We start from the raw sequence: 17,657 nt of genomic DNA on the forward strand, positions 1-17,657 counted from the left end.
ATCTCAATAACCAAAGTCATGGTAGAAACTCTGGACTGGAATTTTAATACTTATTACTACAGGGTATATAGTCAAGGTTTAGGGGAAATACTCTCATGGCTTATTAGGACACTACCATGGACTACTGACAACCCTCAGACAGGCTTCTCTGTCCCAAGGTGTCCACAGTCAGTTGGGGCAGAAAAGATCCATGCATTACCTTAATCTGTTCCATAGCAAAAGGTGAACCATCTTGCCGTAAGTTTTCAAGAATCTGTTCCACAGTATTGGCTGAAAAACAACTATAAAGAAAGAAACATGATTTTACCACTGACAAGTGACTTCCTATTTCCAAGTCACCAGTGGGCCTGAGCACTGTCTTTCTTTCCCTAAGCCCCACTTCAGTAAGAAGACTTTTCACCCTGCTTTGTAAGGGAGGAAATGCTCACCACTTCCTGGGTAAGGACATTTGTTATCTATCACTACTAGTACAAAATAAAATCTATTCTTGGCTTCTGCCTTGTTTTCATGCATTGCTGATACTTACATTTAAATACATTAAATATATTTAAATACACTAACAAAAATCTGATGCGTCAAAACGGAGAGGACAGCACTGCCTCCTGTTCTTCCCTTAGGCCTGTAGGCAAGTTCCAGAGCACAGCACAAAGACTTTTGCTAACTGGTTTAATAATACCTTCTGGAAGATGAGTAAAGGTAAAAGGAAGTTAATTCAATTATTATCCTCTGGCCTTTCTACCCGACTTTAAAAAAGATATTTTGCATTAGAATGAGTAAACCTGCTATGCTTATTTCCTCCTGAAGAGTGGGCAGGATGTTACTTTCTAAGGTAAATGAATACGAAAGCATGACGCCAGCCACCTCAACCTGAGGAGCACTGTCAAACACAATACAATACAAGAACAAATGAAGTTAATGCTGCCAAAAGGGCAGCACAGCCAGGACCTTCTGTTAAGTACCTGTTTATTTTGTCCATGTGTTCCTCAAATATGATAGACTTGTCTTGACCCATCTTGGACTGTTTGAAAAGAAGTAATTTGAAGTGATTCAAAAATTTTAAAAACCCTTTAAAAGTTCTTCATGTTTAATGATACATTTTGTACCAGATTACCACTTTTAGTCAAATTATATTTAATACTCTCTTAAATAATTGTCACCATATGTTCAATTCAGAAAATATATACAACTACAGAGAAGCTCTTAAAAGTGCCAAAGGCAAAAATTCTTTTATTTATTTTTTATCACCTAACTCTTTCTGTGAGTCTAAGTAATGGGTCTAGGACCTGAGACCTGAGACTCCCTTGTCAAATCTTTACCCTTGCTAGAAATCCCCACTGCATGGCAGGCAGGCAGGCATCCCTGCCGCTCCCTTCAGGGAGAGAAAGGACCTCAGGTTGTCATCCATGAGGGCCAGAGGACTACAGTGTTCAGTATTCAGCCTTTATGGCTGTTCCACCTTTCAACCTGAGCTCTCTTCTGTTTATATTTCTAGTCAATCTCTCTATTATCTTAACCCGCGTCTTATGTGGCATAATCCAGGCACCTTCTTATAAAGAAATAGCAGTTTACCAAAGTCATCCTTACACGACAGAACACACGCTTTGCTGGCAGATGAGTCTGGATCATAGCAATGGGCAATTGGTCTGAGTTTGGGTGCAGTGCTTTTACTGACAGTGTCATACAAAGCAGTCCTACTATACAGACTTTTAACACTGAACTCCAATCAACCTATTGCTTTAAAGCCTGCATATCTCCCACATGTTTCTCCCTTCCTATACTTAGGATTCTAGCATTCTAAGTCGTCCTGTTTAGCTTTAGTACATTATATGACATGCCTACCACAACTGTCGACTGAATGGTGAATTCCATGATCAGGCAAGAACCTACATGTGTTGGGGAGCTCCCAGTGCTTGGGAAGAGGAGAGCAGACATTGGTTCTGCAAGGGGCTACAGGTCTTCCACATAGCATGCTGTCTCTCTTCTGAGTAGTACCTCACCCATCCCTATCCCTTGTCTAGACTATATAGACCTTTGGAGGTTTAACTGCACTTACTAGAAGTTGTAAGAAATTTCTGATTTTGTTTGCCTGCTCCATATCAGTGTCCCTGCTTCTGTCCTGCCTCTGTCTCTCCATCACCTCTTCCTTTTCTTGATTCTTCCTTTCTCCTACTATTTTCTGTATTTGTGCAGTGCTGACCAAATGCTCCACCCTTGTGCTATGTCCCACCCACTGTGAATGTCTTCAGAGAGTCATGGTTCCTTAAAGGGCTCTCTGCAGGACTCCGTTTGCTCCAGCTAGCTTGCTCCAGCTGGCTTCCCACACTGAAGGATGATGATATCACAATCTTACATCTAAAAGCTTTCTTGGGGTTGGGGATTTAGCTCAGTGGTAGAGTGCTTGCCTAGCAAGCACAAGGCCCTGAGTTCAGTCCCCAGCTCCGACAAAAAGAAAAAAAAAAAAAAAAAAAAAAGCTTTCTTCTTGGGAACTGCCAGTATAGTGATATCTTACTGGGACCTTTGTTTCCTTTCATTTTAAGTCACTTCATCAATCTACACCTTTTTTCTTCCTTTACTATTTCAGTTAAATTTTAGAAAGAACCATGCATTTGATTGTGATTTTTAAGGATTCTCAGCCCACCCCTACCCCCCCGTGTGTGTGTGTGTGTGTGTGTGTGTGTGTGTGTGTGTGTGTGTGTGTGTGTGTGTTTGCATGCATGCATGCCTATTTCCACTTTCCCAGAGTTTCGGCTATAAAAAGGACCCATAAGTGGGTACCGGGGATCAAATCAAGGCCCTGATATGCTTGAGCAGCAAGCACTTCACTACTTTGGGCCTTTATAAGAAAACTTCGGTGACATAAGTAAGCAATTAAACACTGGAGCAGATTTTATTATTAGTGTTTCATCTTAGCAGCTCTACAAATAGGCGGAACACTGAACCTGTCACAGAAATGCCTCTGAGAATTCACTGAGAAGCCTTTGCAAAAGCTCCTTCCAAGGTGGAGCACTGAAGTTCCAAAGAGAAGCTGTACAGGTGTACAGGTGCACAGGAGGAGGGCAGGTATCAGATGGCTACCTCAAGACTGAAGCTCGGTTCTCCCACCAAACCTTAAACTAAGTGACCCTCAATATGCCTTCTACATCCACAGATCAGTGCTTACCACTGCTCACTGTTAACACTTCACGTCCCCAGTGATTCGAAACCTACTTACCTTGGCATGATAGCTTTCTAAGACACCAGCAACATCCTCAGCTGAAGGGGACTTCAAGGCTAACAACTCCTCCTCCAGTACATGCAACTAAATGGAAAGAAAACAAGACATGGAACTCTACAGAAGCAGAGAAAACTTTAACCTTTAACCCTCTCAGGATCCTTATCTTAGAATCCATGCTCTTTCCACATAACCACTAAACGAAACTTGGACTGCAGCTATGTACACATAGTGCCACACACAAATGCTACCTCTGAAGGATAGATAAGATGGGAAAATGGAGCCCTTGTGGTGTGGGACCAGCTTCGCATCCCTCCTTCAGAACTGAAACATTGCAGGCGCCAAGCCTTTGAAAGATCCTATGTATGCATTTCATTGTATATTAACTTTAAATAGCACTGCCAGGTGACTTGTGGGGCTAGGGTGATTTGCATAGGAAGGGTCCCCACAGACTCATAGATTTGAATGCTCAAAGTAACCATGGAGTAGCAGTATTAGGAGGTGTGGCCTTGTTGAAAGAAGTGTGCCACTGTAGGTGGATTTTGAGGTTTCAAATGCTCAAGCCAGGCCCAGTGTCTCTTCTTCATGCTGCCTGCCGAACAGACATAAAGCTCTTGGCTCCTTCTCAAGCCAGCCCCAGCTAATTGTTTTCTTTATAACACTTGCTGTGGTCATAATGTCTCTTCACACCAATGGAAACCCTAACTAAGAAAGGGCACAAAGCCCACAGACAACTCTGTCTAATATGTACACATGATCCTACAGCCATAGAGGACTTTCTACTACTTTCAAAACACAGCCAATATTTTCCTCTCCAAGTGGGCAATTTACTTTTGTGTCAGTATTTCAACTGAAATGCCCAACACTCGTCAAACTGTAACCTGTAGGAAAAACCTATGGCTCTTTCTAACAGGTAATTTTCCCTTTCGATCAAGCCTTTGAGAATAATTTTGTATGCACCCAACTATCTTCTGTTTTGCAGGCCTTGAGAATGGATATACACCTGCTGCAGGTAATATCCCTGAGCGAGCTGACAGAGCAGGGCGCAGCCGGGAACCAGCTTTCTCCTGCCGTTGACTAAATTCCATTACAAAATCACCACTGTTCCTTTCAGAGAAGACATGGAATGACATGATAGAGGCCTGCTCAATGAGAGCACAACCAGGCACAGCATGGAGTGAGAGCCGAAAGTCCAACTGTGATGGAAGGCTCACAACTGTGGCCGGGGTAACCTCCATATAGTTTGTAGAATATGTCGTGTGAGGAAAACACCAAGGTTTACTAAGCAGAATACTTTTACCTTCTAAATATAAAGTATATAAAGAGAACTGAACTAAAAAATACGTTCATATACTTTTTAACTACACCAATGGCTGGTAGACCAGAAAGAATGGATCAGAGTAGAGAACGGTAACATGCAACAGAGCAATGATCAGTGCAGTCTCTGTTATCAATGCCCTGCACAGAAAAGTCCTACAAAGTGGGCAGGGGGACACAATGGGACACCCTATATAGTGTAAGAAATTTTGATAAAAGTTTAATCATTCTAAGCATGTGCACATGCGCTCACGTACACACACACACACACACACACACACACACACACACACACACACTTATTCATGCACATTCCCTCACACAGTGGTGTTGAAAATGTTAACTATTTGGCATATTGTTACATGTCTGTAATCAAAGCACTTGGGAGACTGAGACAGGAGGATCAGGAATTCAAGATCAGGCCAGACTACATAATGAAACTATCTAAACTTAATATTACATGTCAGTTATTAACCTAACCAAATAATATACATTTCCAAATATCTTTTTATAATATCCCTTCCCTTATTCTAGAACATTCCTCCCTCAAGATTAAAAAGCTCATCATTTTACTATATAAAATGGCTTTACATACCAGATATTTTAGGTTGGGCACGACTTTGTTGTTAAACCAACACTGTATGTTTAGAAATATCCTCTGAAGGTATCATTAGTTCTGTTTTGCTTGTGGAATCTGACAGAAAGAAAGATTAGGCACCTTGGCCAGCATGGTGACAGGGACATACACTGATGTTCTCTGCCTTGGAAAGGTGAGGGCAGGTGGATCTTGTGTTTCTGTTCAGCTTGGACAGTGCGGCAGAGAAAAGGGAAGGTGGGGAGTGTGGGTAGGGTGGGGGTTAAGTTCTTTCTCCAATGTCACACAGCTAAAGCAATAAGTGTAGCATTCATACCCATACTTACCAAAATCCTGTGATCTTCTCAATCACTCCCAGCAAACATCCAATTACCTTTTCTGAATCTACAAAGTGTGTGGCGATTCCCGCTCTATGCACATCTCTTCCTTTTAGTCTGAATCCTGTCAGTGCAAGGAAGTAACCCAGTTTTCCTTGAAGTCTTGGCAAGAAATAACCTCCACCCACATCAGGAAATAGTCCTGTAATTAAGTATAGCAAAAAGAATAATTCAAACAGAAAGTGGAGATAGTATCTTATATTCACTTCACCATTTCTGTACAGACTGTGAATCTGTACTATGAATATTAAGTTATGTGTTATACAATGAACCCAAATCACGAAAATGATATGAATTATTAACTTAGTTTGGAAATTTTTCAAAATCCTTGCCATCTTATAGCTCTAGAAGTTGGTAAAGTATGTGACTGTTTGTAGAATGTCTTCTATGTTAGGAGTCTGCAATATTGGCACTGCAGAACTAGATAGTTCACTGAGGACCTAGAGTTTGATCCCTAGAGTTGATATTTAAAAATCCAGATGTGGCAGCATCTGATTGCAACTCCAGAGCTGGACAAGCAAACACCAGGGCCAGCTAGACCAGCTTAGTTGTGAACTAACTCCAGTCTAGTGAAGAGACCTGTCTCAAAACAAGGCGGATGGTCCCTAAAGAACAACACCCAATGCAACTGACAAAATACTTGCTTTCCAACAGTATGTATAGAGCATATTAACAGCCTTGATAATCTGAGAGCCTTAGGACATAACCCAAGTGGCCTTGAACTTGTGATCTCTTTCCTCAGCCTGTAGCCTCCCCAGTACTAGAATTATAGGTATGGGTTACCATGCCCAGGAAGTGTGATATTTTTAAATGCAAATAGAATCTTATTTCATTCTTAAAATCTTTTCAGTGGCTGCATTTTCTCTTAGATTAAAACCTCCACCTTAACCAAGTCGTAAATGTCCAAACACTTTTTAGTTTCATCTCTCACGATCACTCTCTCAATCACAGCCATCCTGTGGTTTTTTTTAAATTGGATATATTTTTTATTTACATTTCAAATGTTACCCCCATCCCATCCCCCAAACCCCTTCTTCTATGAGGGTGTTCCCCTAACCAACCACCTACCCCTTCCCACCTCCCTGCCCTGACATTCCCCTATACTGGGGGGCCCAGCCTTGGCAGGACCAAGGACTTCTCCCTTTGGTGCCCAACAAGGCCATCCTCTGCTACATATGCAGCTGGAGCCATGGGTCTGTCCATGTGTAGTGTTTGGGTAGTAGTTTAGTTCCTGGGAGCTCTGGTTAGTTGGTATTGTTCTTAATGGGGTTGCAAGCCCTTTCTGCTCCTTCAATCCTTTCTCTAACTCCTCCAATGCAGACCCCATTCTCAGTTCAATGGTTTGCTGTCAGCATTCGCCTCTTTATTTGTCATGCTCTGGCTGAGCCTCTCAGGAGACAGCTATATCAGGCTCCTACCAGCATGCACTTCTTGGCATTAGCAATAATATCTGGGTTTGGTGGCTGTAAGTATATGGGTTGGATTCCCAGGTGGGGCAGGCTCTGAATGGCCACTTCTGCAGTCTCTGTTCCATATCTCCTCCTACCAGTGCTTCAACAGCATTCTGAATACAGGAAGACCCTCCTATCCTGAAACATTCTCTTATCCTTTAAGACATGGCTGCAGTCTCTGACACACAGTGAGCACTTCTTTTTATCTCTGTGTCTCTACTTAGCTTGACCCCTGAGAGCTTCCGAGACTATCTACACTTGCTATTAGGATGCCCACCTATGGTTATTTTCCTTGACCCCTGTGGCTTTAAGTAACATTGGTGTGCTTATTAATGTCTGTTATTGACAGAGTTGCATCCCAAAATCTGTATGTTGAAGCATTAGCCCACAATGTAACTTCATTATTTAAAGACCAAGCTTTGGATACATCATATTGTAATCCAACAGAACCAGTCTTACAGGAAGAAACATATACACAGAGGCATGTGAAGATATGGCAAGGAGGTTGCCATCTAAAAGCCAAGGGAAGAGACTCGGGAGAAAGCAAGCTTGCCAATGCCTTGATTGTGGCTTTCAGCTTTCAGAAATATGAGAATCAGTATGTCGTTTTAAACCAACCAGGCTATGCTTTTGTCAAAGAGGCACAAGTTTGCAAACAGCTTCAAACCTAGTTGTTCCTTTCCCCAATACCAAACTCTAGGTCTGTCTTTTACAAGGTCACATGGCTAGTAAGTATCTCTACGTGACAGAACCTCAGCTCTGGACTTGAATCCCTTCAACTATGTTTCTTCCCTGATCAGCCTCTGCCCCAAAGCACGAACTGAACAGTTTGGTGCTACCCCTAGTTATACCAGGTCTCCCCATCTGGGGCTCACTTTAGAACTCCTCATTCTATATGTGGAGAGGATCTGAGCCTAGAGAAGGAACAAAAGAGCTAAGTGGAATCTGAGAACACCAGACCCACCAACTAGATGAAGAGCCAGGGTCTGAGCCCCAGCAAACACAGAGGAAGGCCTTGCCTCTGTACTCAGAATCATTCAACAGTAGCTTAACTCACTGTCCCCATCCTACATGGAGACAAAACTAACCAAACCCAAAACATCTAACTAGATCAAAAGAGTTCCACACAACTTACATTTATCCTAAAAAGAAGTGCATGAACGAACATTTGTAAGAACTGAAAAACTCAAAAACCAGGCATGACAGTACACACTTTTAATGACAGTACACCGCAGCCATCAAGTACAGGTAGGAAGGTCTCTAAATTTAAGGCCAGCTAAGACCAGTCAAGGATACATAATGTCAACAAAAAGAAAGGGTGGGGGCAGGTACAGAACTAACTAGGGAGGGAGGGAAAGAAAAACAAAATAAAACAACAGAAACTCTTTAAAAGTATCCAGCACCCTACAAAAGAAGAGTTGCACTTAAGATCTAATGAAAAATTGCTAGCTGTCTTTGTTAGGATCTCTATTACTATGATGAAATACCATGACCAAAAGCAAGTTGTGGAGGAAAGAGTTTATATGGCTTATACTTCCACAGCACTGTTCATTGAAGGAAGTCAGAACAGGAACTCAAACATGACAGGAACCTGAAGGCAGAGCTGACGGAGAGGCCATGGAGGGTGCTGCTTACAGGGTTGTTCTTCATGGCTTACTCGGCCTGCTTTCTCATAGAATCCAGGACCACCAGTCCAGGCATGGTACCATCCACCACAGGCTGGGCCTTTCCACATCAGTCACTAATTAAGAACTTACCCTGCAGACCTGCCTGCAGTCTCGCCTAATGGAAGCATTTGCTTAACTGAAGCTCCCCCCTCTCAGATGGCTTTAGCTGTGTCGCGTTGACATAAAGCACCTACCACACGAGCCATCTGGTAGTGTACATCTTTAGTCCCAGCACGTAGGAGGCAGAGGTAGGTGGGTCTCTGGGTTCAGCACCTGCCTCGTCCACACAAACCCTATCTCAAGGACACACAACAAGCAAAACCTACACATCTAATATGCAGGAAAACACAATGCACAGTGAGACTAAACCAGCTGAAACTGACACAAATGTAAGAGTTCACTCATATGTTCAAAAAAAAATACAGAGACAGAGAAGTTATGTTTTTAGCAACCCAAATCCTATTTCCATACATGAAACTGAGATGAATGCATACACTGAGAAACATCAGAAACACTAAGAGCAGACTAGACTTTTCAGAGAGGAAAAGTTTAAAATGTAGGAAGAGAAACTAGACAAAAATAACTTAAAATGAACATAGAACAGGGCTGGATGCCTAGGTCTATAGTTCTAGCTTCTGAGGGCCAGGCCCATAGGGACCACGGGCTCAAAGGCTACAGCATGGTCACCAGGCTGGCCTGAGTCACTTACAACAGTGCCTCAAAGTTTATATAAAGACATAAAGGTGACTACTCCTCAGAGGTAGAGCCCTTGCCTACGACTGTGAGGCCTTGAGTTCAGTCTGCTGCACTACACACACCCACACCCACACAAACGGATGGACGACTGCGCATGTGTGCACACATACAGGAGGAGTGCATCTAACATTAAGTGTAAAAGATGTAGCTGAAAAGGGAAGACGAGAAAAATATTTGGAAAAAAATTCTCATTTTGAGAGAATGAATCCAAGTAGCCAAATGAACATATACACATGAAAGATGAAGAGAACCACACCAAAAACTACCGTCATCAAGACATGCAGACATGTATTAATATAGGAACAAAAGTAGAGATGAAAACGAATGTTTCTATAGGAAATAATGTAAACTATAAGATATCATAACTTCTTCAAAGTGCTCATTGGCTCAAAGCATAGCTATATACCAAGTCTGATAGAACACATTCAAGTCAGCTCCACCATGAGCATCTTACTCAAGGGGAGAAAAAGAAAAAAAAAAACAACTAAGTTGAAATGCACTTAACAAACCCATTGGGCACCATGCTTAGCCACACAGCACTCTGTACCACAGAGCACCAGCTGTGTGACCATGTGGCCATGTGGCCGACCAGGAGATGTAACCCAGAAGCACAGCAATCTCTCATCACTTAGTACTTTCCAGGGAATAAAGCAGAATTCAAAATTTGGAGTGTAGTTTCTAACAAATGTGTAGATAAAAAGTGATTTATTAAAATGCCAATTAACCTGTTCTTACCTGACAAGACAAGGAAAAATGAGCTGCAAATGGAAACTAAAGTAGATGAAAATAAGTGTTAAACAAAACTGAAGACAAACTTCAAACCAGAATGATATGGGGGGAAAGGAATAAACTAATAATTAATCAAGAATGAGAGAGACAGAAAACACTATGGAGCCAACACATAAACGAGTACCCCGGGCAGCTTTAATGTATTGTACAAGTCCCCTCACTTTGTCAGTGTTGTTCAGGATTACTTGACTGGCCACGTGTGTTCCAGAGGCTTCAAATCTACGATCACAGACTTTTTCAACAAGAGAACCACCAGGCTCCATGGCTTTACTGATACATTCTACAGAGCATTTAGAAAATAGAGAAAATGATAATAATTCTACACAAGCTATTCCATAAAAGAGAAACAGTGTTACCAATACAAATACAAAGAAAGGTCGTTATAAATCAGTCTGCAAACCTCTCATAATCATAGCTACAAAAATTACAAATAAAGTTTCAGCAGATCAAATTAAACAACATGTTAAAAGGATTACTAATATGAGATGAAGATGTAACATAGGGTAAATCTGTACTGAAAAAGACAAATAATTTACCATTGACAATTTTTTAAACGAATGTTCAGCTCAATAGATGCAGAAAAAATCTGACAAAACCCAAAGTCTATTCTTCAGCTGCACAGAAAAAATTTTCTTCACACTTACGTACGAGTAGAGAATTCTCATATTGGTAACTTAACAACCCACCTGAAAACTCGGGAACAAGAAGAAATAATAGCGCCCCAAAAGTAGATGGAAAGAAAGAAAGACGGGGCTGAAATCAGTGAAATAGAAACAAATAAGAACAAAATCAAACAAAGAATCAATTAAACAGTTTTTTTGTGAAAAATCAACAAAAATGTCTTGTCAGCCCACACCCAAATCAACTAAAAGACAAGAGAGAAGAATCAATGGAATAAAATTCAAGATAAAAAGGAGAGAACGTAACAGACACCAAGGAAATCAGACATTCATAAGGACAATTTAAAAAATTTGTACTCTACCTGACTGCTAAAAGAAATGGATGAATTTCTTGATATAAATGAACTACCAAAATTAAGTCAAGACAAAATAAGCAATTTAAAAAGACCCATAACCCCAGTGAAATAAAAGCAATAATTAAAAATCTCCAAAGAGATTCCCCTGTAACCTCTCTGCTCACCTTCATCAGCACTGTAGAGCCTAACCATACAGGTTAGCCTCCCTTCCCCCCAACCTTCCTGTCTTGCAGAGTCCTCTGGAACCTCCCCAGCTGCCCTGAGCATTCTGCTATCAGTGGAGACCTCCATTCTCCTGCCACCTCTCTGTCCACCTTCATCAGACCTAGAACTCCTGAATCATATAGCCGAAAAATACCCATCAGTGGCCTGCCACACTAGGGCATCAAGGTTAATCCTCCTCCTTTAAATATCTACTACAACAGTAACATACAGTGACCAAAGCCATGCAGCTGGCTACAAAAGCCAAGGCAATATGACACCTTCAGAGCACAGCTACCTAGATATCCTAACACAACTGAAGTACAAGAAAATGACCTTAAATTCAATCTTATAAAGATGATAGAGGCCTTTAAAGAGAAAATGAATAAATCCCTTAAACAAATACAGGAAAATACAGTGAAGGAAATAAAACTATTCAAGACCTGAAAATGGAAATAGAAGCAATAAAGAAAACACAAACTGAGAGAATCCTGGAGATGGAAAAATCCAGGAAAGAGAACAGGAACAACAGATACAAGCATCACCAATAGAATACAGGAGATGGAAGAGAGAATCTCAGACATAGAAGATACAATAGAAGAAAGTGATACATCAGTCAAAGAAACTGCTAAAGCTAAAAAAATTCTGACACAAAACATTCAGGAAATCTGGAATACCAGGAAAAGACATAACCTAAGAATCATATGAATAGAAGAAGGTTGAGATTCCCAGCTCTAAGGCCTGGATGATATTCTCAATAAAATCATAGAAGAAAACTTTCCCAATATAAGGACAGATTTGCCTATAAACATACAAGATACTTATAGAACACCAATTAGAATAGACAAGAAAAGAAAATCCTCCTACCACATATTAATCAAAGCACTAAATATATAGAACAAAGAAAGAATATTAAAAGCAGAAAGCGAAAATGACAAGGTAACATAGAAAGGCAGACCTATCAGAATTATAACCAATTTCTCAGAAGACACCCCAAAAGCTAGAAAGGCCTGGACAGATATCTTGCAACCTCTAGAAAACTACAAATGCCAACATAGATTACTGTACCCAGCAAAAATCTCAATCACCATAGATGGAGAAAACAAGGTATCTTAAAACAAATCTAAATTAAAACAATATCTATGCATAAATTCAGCACAACAGAAAATATTAGGAGAAAAACTCCAACCCAAGGAAGACAACTGCATCTAAGAAAACATAAGAAATAACTCCATAACCAGGAAAGATAAGGGAAACACACACACACACACACACAGACACACACACAGACACACACACAGACACACACACACACACACACACACACACACACACACTAACACCACCAACATTAAAATAACAAGAATTAACAATCATCACTGGTCATTAATAATTTTCAAATAAGTGAAAATTCGATTCTCAATAAAAGGACACAGGTTAACAGAATGGATGCAAAAACAGGATCCATGATTCTGCTGCATACAAGAAACATATCTCAGTAAAAATAAGATAGATATTATCTTGGAGTAAAGGCTAAAAAAAGTTTCCCAAGAGAATGGTCCCAAGAAGCAAGCTGAGTAGCCATTGTAATATCTAATAAACATCCTTTCAACCAAAATTAACCAAAAGAGACAGGAAAGTACACTCTTATACTCATCAAAGGAAAAATCTACCAAGATGATATCCCATTTCTGAACATCTACGCCCCAAACACAAGGGCACCCACATTTGTAAAGAAAGATTGTTAAATCGCACATTGAACACCACAAATTAATAGTGGGATACTTCAACACCCTACTCTCATCAACTGATAGATCATCCAGTCAAAACTCAACAGAGAAATGATGAAACTAACAGACATTATGAATGAAATGGCCCTAACAGACATATATAGAATATTTCACCCAAACTCAAACAATATACCTTTCTTCTCAGTACCCTCATGGATACTTCTCCAAAATTAATTATAGAGTCATTCACAAAACAAGTCTCAACAGATACAAGAAAACTGAAATAACACTTTGTATCTTATCAGACTATCACAGATGAAAGAAGGTGTTTTTAACAACAGAAATACAGAAAGCCTATGTATTCATGGAAACTGAACAGCTCACTCAATTTAGGGGACTTTGGGGTCAGGGAAGAAATAAATAAAAAGAAATTAAAGACTTTCTAGAATTCAGTGAAAATAAAGGCACAACATACCAAATTTATGGGACACAATGAAAGCAGTGCTAGAAGGAAAGCTCCATAGCACTTAGTGCGTCAAAAAAGAAAGTAGAAAGGTCTTATACCAACAATTTTAAAGTACACCTGAAAGCTCTAGAAAAAAGCAGCAAGTACACCTAAGAGTAGTAAGTAGAAGGCAGGAGATTATCAAAATTGGGGACGAAATCACCCAGTTAAGAAACAAATAAAACAATACAAAGAATCAATGAAACCAAGAGCTGGTTCTTTGAGAAAATCAACAAGATAGACAAATCCTTAGCCAAATTAACCAAGGGACAGAGAGTAAGTACCCAAAATAAACAAAATCTGTAACGAAAAAGGAGGCATAATATCAGACACTGAGGAAATTAGAATCATTAGATCTTACTTCAAAAGACTGTACTCCAAAATTGGAAAATCTTAACAAAATGGATGATTTTCTACACAAATAAACATAACAAAGTTAAATCAAGATTAGTTAAACTATTTAAACAGTTCTATAAGCCCTGACAAAATACAAGAGTCATCAAAAAGTCTCCCAAACAAAAACAAAAAACAAAACAAAAAACCAGGGCCAGTGCAGAATTTACCGACTGAAGAGCTAATATCAATATTCTTCAAATTATTCCACAAAATAGAAACAGAAGCAACACTGCCAAACTGCTTTATGAAGTCACAGTTACATTCCTGATACATACAAACCACACAAAGACTCAACAAAGACAATTTCAGGCTGATTTCTCTTATGAACATTGATAAAATACTCGTTATACCTCTCTTGGGCATATACCCAAAAGATGCTACAATATACAACAAAGACACATGCTCCATTATGTTCATAGCAGCCTTTTTATAATAGCCAGTAGCTGGAAAGGATCCATATGCCCTTCAAAAGAGGAATGGATACAGAAAATGTGGTATAGCTACACAATGGAGTACTACTCAGCTATCAAAAACAATGACTTCATGAAATTCTTAAGCAAATGAAATGAACTTGAAAATATCATCCTCAGTGAGGTAAACCAATCACAGAAAAACACACATGGTATGCACTCATTGATAAGTGGATATTAGCCCAAAAGCTTGAATTACCCAAGATACAATCCACAGACCACATGAACTCAAGAAGAAGGATGACCAAAGTACGGATGCCTCACTACCTTCTTAAAAGGGGAACAAAAATATTCATAGGAGGGGATAGAGGCAAAGTTTGGAGCAGCGACAGAAGGAACAGCCATTCAGAGCTTACCCCATGTGGCCCATACATACAGCCACCAAAACTAGATAAGATTGATGATGCTAAGCGCATGCTGACAGGAACTGGATATAGATCTCTCCTGAGAGACACAGCCAGAGCATGTCAAATACAGAGGCAAATGCAGCAGCCAACCTTTGAACTGAGAACTGGACCCCATTGGAGGAATAGAGAAAGTATTGAAAGAGCTGAAGGGCTTGCAACCCCATAAGAACAATGCCAATCAACCAGAGCACCCAGGACTAACTATTACCCAAAGACTATACATGGATTTACCTATGGCTCCAGCACATAGGTAGCAAAGAATGGCCCTTTAAGAGCACCAATGGAAGGAGAAGCCCTTGGTCCTGCCAAGGTTGGACCCCCAGTGTAGGGGAATGTCAGATGGGGAGACCGGAAGGAGGGTGGATAGGGAGGAACACTTTTTTTTTTTTTTTTTTTAGGGGAAAGTTTAGAAACTAGGAATAGATAAACAATCGAAATAAAATGTAAATGAGAAATACTTTCCAAGTCAATAAAGATTAAAAAAAAATGAAGTTTCAGAAAATCTTCCAGGGAGAGGGGGACATCAGAGCAAGCATTATTAGATTGGAGCCCCATGTCTCCTCAGTCCCTTTTCCCTCCAGGTTCTTGCCTGAGTTGTGCCTGACACCTCTGGATGTTTTGAATTGTATTTTTCCTGCCAGAATCTAATGGAATCCAATGCCTTACAACGCTATCAATGGAATAGAAATTGGAACTAAGTATGTATTTCCAAACATTATAAATTTCCTTCAATCAAAAAAAAAATAATTGTAAAATACCAAATGGGAAAAACTAATGGAAATAGTTTCCTCAATACTTACCACTGTCTGAAGTTAAATCAAAATCAGATAAGCAATTAAAACAGACCCAGAACCTCTGGTGAAATAGATGCAATGTTTAAATCTTCCAATCCAAGGAAGCCCAGGGCCAGAAGATTTTAGTACCATAAGAAAACTGAAAGACATTAAGAGGATACAATAAGAAGGGAAGAAGTTAAAATACTTTTATTTGGGGGTTCAGTCTTAGCAGGACCCAGGGCTTCCCCTTCCACTGATGCTCTTACTAGGATATTCATTGCTACCTATGAGGTAAGAGTCCAGGGTCAGTCCATGTATAGTCTTTGGGTAGTGGCTTAGTCCCTGGAAGCTCTGGTAATGTCCTTATAAAAAAATACTTTTATTTGCAGATTATATAATTACATACACGATCAAAATAAATCCACCAGGAAACTGCTATGCAAAGTAGCATAATCCTTAATTAACACACCGAATCAGTAGCATCTTATATACAAATGACAGATGAACTTAGAAAGAAATCAGGAAAGAATACCCTTCACAATAGCATCAAATAATATTATATGTTGAGGTATAGCTCTAGCCAAGCAAGTGAAAGAATTGCATAATTAAAAACTGTAAGACACTAAAGAAAAAAATTGAAGAGGATCTGAAAAGATAGAAAGATTTCCTATGTGCATTGATGCTTAGTATTGAAATAGAAAAAAAAATGGCGACTGACCAAATGTGATCTACACTCTTATAGAATGGGAGGGGAGGGGTTAGGTGGCTGATGGACAGGAAACCATGAAAGGGGATTACATTTGAAATGTAAATAAGAAATACCCAATTTTTAAAAAATGGAAAGAAAATAAATAAAAACTGAAAAAAAAGAATATATCTATGAAGAGTATAAACTTGGGAATAGGGTTCTGGCAGTGCTGCTCATGTATGAAGCTGTAAAACAGTTTTAACAAAATAATACATGCTTTGAGGTATTTCATTTCAACTGTACAATGGAAACATTTGGTATTCAAATGAAGGAATTCTGACAAAATTTATAAAGTTTTTCTCTAAGTACTATTATACTGAACAAAATAAGCCAGCTATTGAAAACTTCAATAATATATGATGTCACTTGAATAAAATATGGAAAAGTTCTGGCTAATAAATAAATATTTGTTGACTTCCAATGTTGGCTGGAGGATAAATGATAAACAGCACAAAAAATTAAAATGAGAAAATGTGTTCTCTAGCATAATTAATAAAACTTAAAGAGTGTAGTCTATTTCTGAATGAAAATTAAATCGTGGTGATAGATATTGTTTGCTTTTCTCTTGAGAATACTTGAATTTGTTGGAGAATTTGTTCTATGGTGAACTTGCTCTATCACTTCCAACCTGTGATGAAACAGAATAATGAATTTGTCAAAGCAGTACATTTCTTCACTAAGAAATGAAACTTAGAAAGGAGTTAGAGTCCACCCCATTCAGCAAAATCCCTAATTAGTAGAACATTTGACAGTGCACCTTCATATTTTATGCTTCCCATTACCTCTCGGTAGCACCAAGGAGAACAAGCCTTTATCCCATAATTTCCAGACAATTGAAACTATCAGAATAAAATTGACTTAAATTGCACTCTTTGCTGATATACATACATATATATATATATATATCAAACATTAATTCTGAAGAGATCATTAGTAATTTAACAAAGTTCATTAATTCTGCTTAAGTTTGTATCATGTGAATATATCTTCCTCTGCAACCTTTCCCCTTTCCACTTAAACCTCACTATTTCCCTTTTCTTCCTCACATCAGCAGTGTTCTATTACTCTGTACACCAGCGATCTGTTAGTAGTTTTCTGGATTCCACAGGAATGCCAAATTAAATAGACAAATTTAAAAATTCAGTGCTATGATCCACATATGGATAAAAGATTTTTGCGATGTTTTTCTTTCTCAGTTTGGGATACATCACTCAGTGTATTTTGCAGTTTGATGCATTGTTCTAATCTTCAGTAAAAAAAATCCACAGGTGAAATATCCATAAT

The 17,657-nt window shown here is 39.3% G+C and overlaps 1 protein-coding gene across 1 annotated transcript in view; it reads right to left on the reverse strand.

Moving 5' to 3' along the window:
* Hibch (3-hydroxyisobutyryl-CoA hydrolase) overlaps positions 1 to 17,657 on the reverse strand; it is a 164,638-nt gene that overhangs the window by 12,988 nt on the left and 133,993 nt on the right. The window contains exons 8-11 of the mRNA XM_032899734.1: positions 5,498 to 5,643; positions 3,213 to 3,299; positions 960 to 1,018; positions 200 to 281 (exon numbers count right to left, since the gene is read on the reverse strand). Of these exons, the coding sequence (XP_032755625.1) occupies positions 200 to 281; positions 960 to 1,018; positions 3,213 to 3,299; positions 5,498 to 5,643 (374 nt within the window). The remainder of the gene's footprint in view (positions 1 to 199; positions 282 to 959; positions 1,019 to 3,212; positions 3,300 to 5,497; positions 5,644 to 17,657) is intronic.

Source organism: Rattus rattus, chromosome 4 (genome assembly GCF_011064425.1).
Source record: "Rattus rattus isolate New Zealand chromosome 4, Rrattus_CSIRO_v1, whole genome shotgun sequence".
NCBI lineage: Eukaryota > Metazoa > Chordata > Mammalia > Rodentia > Muridae > Rattus > Rattus rattus.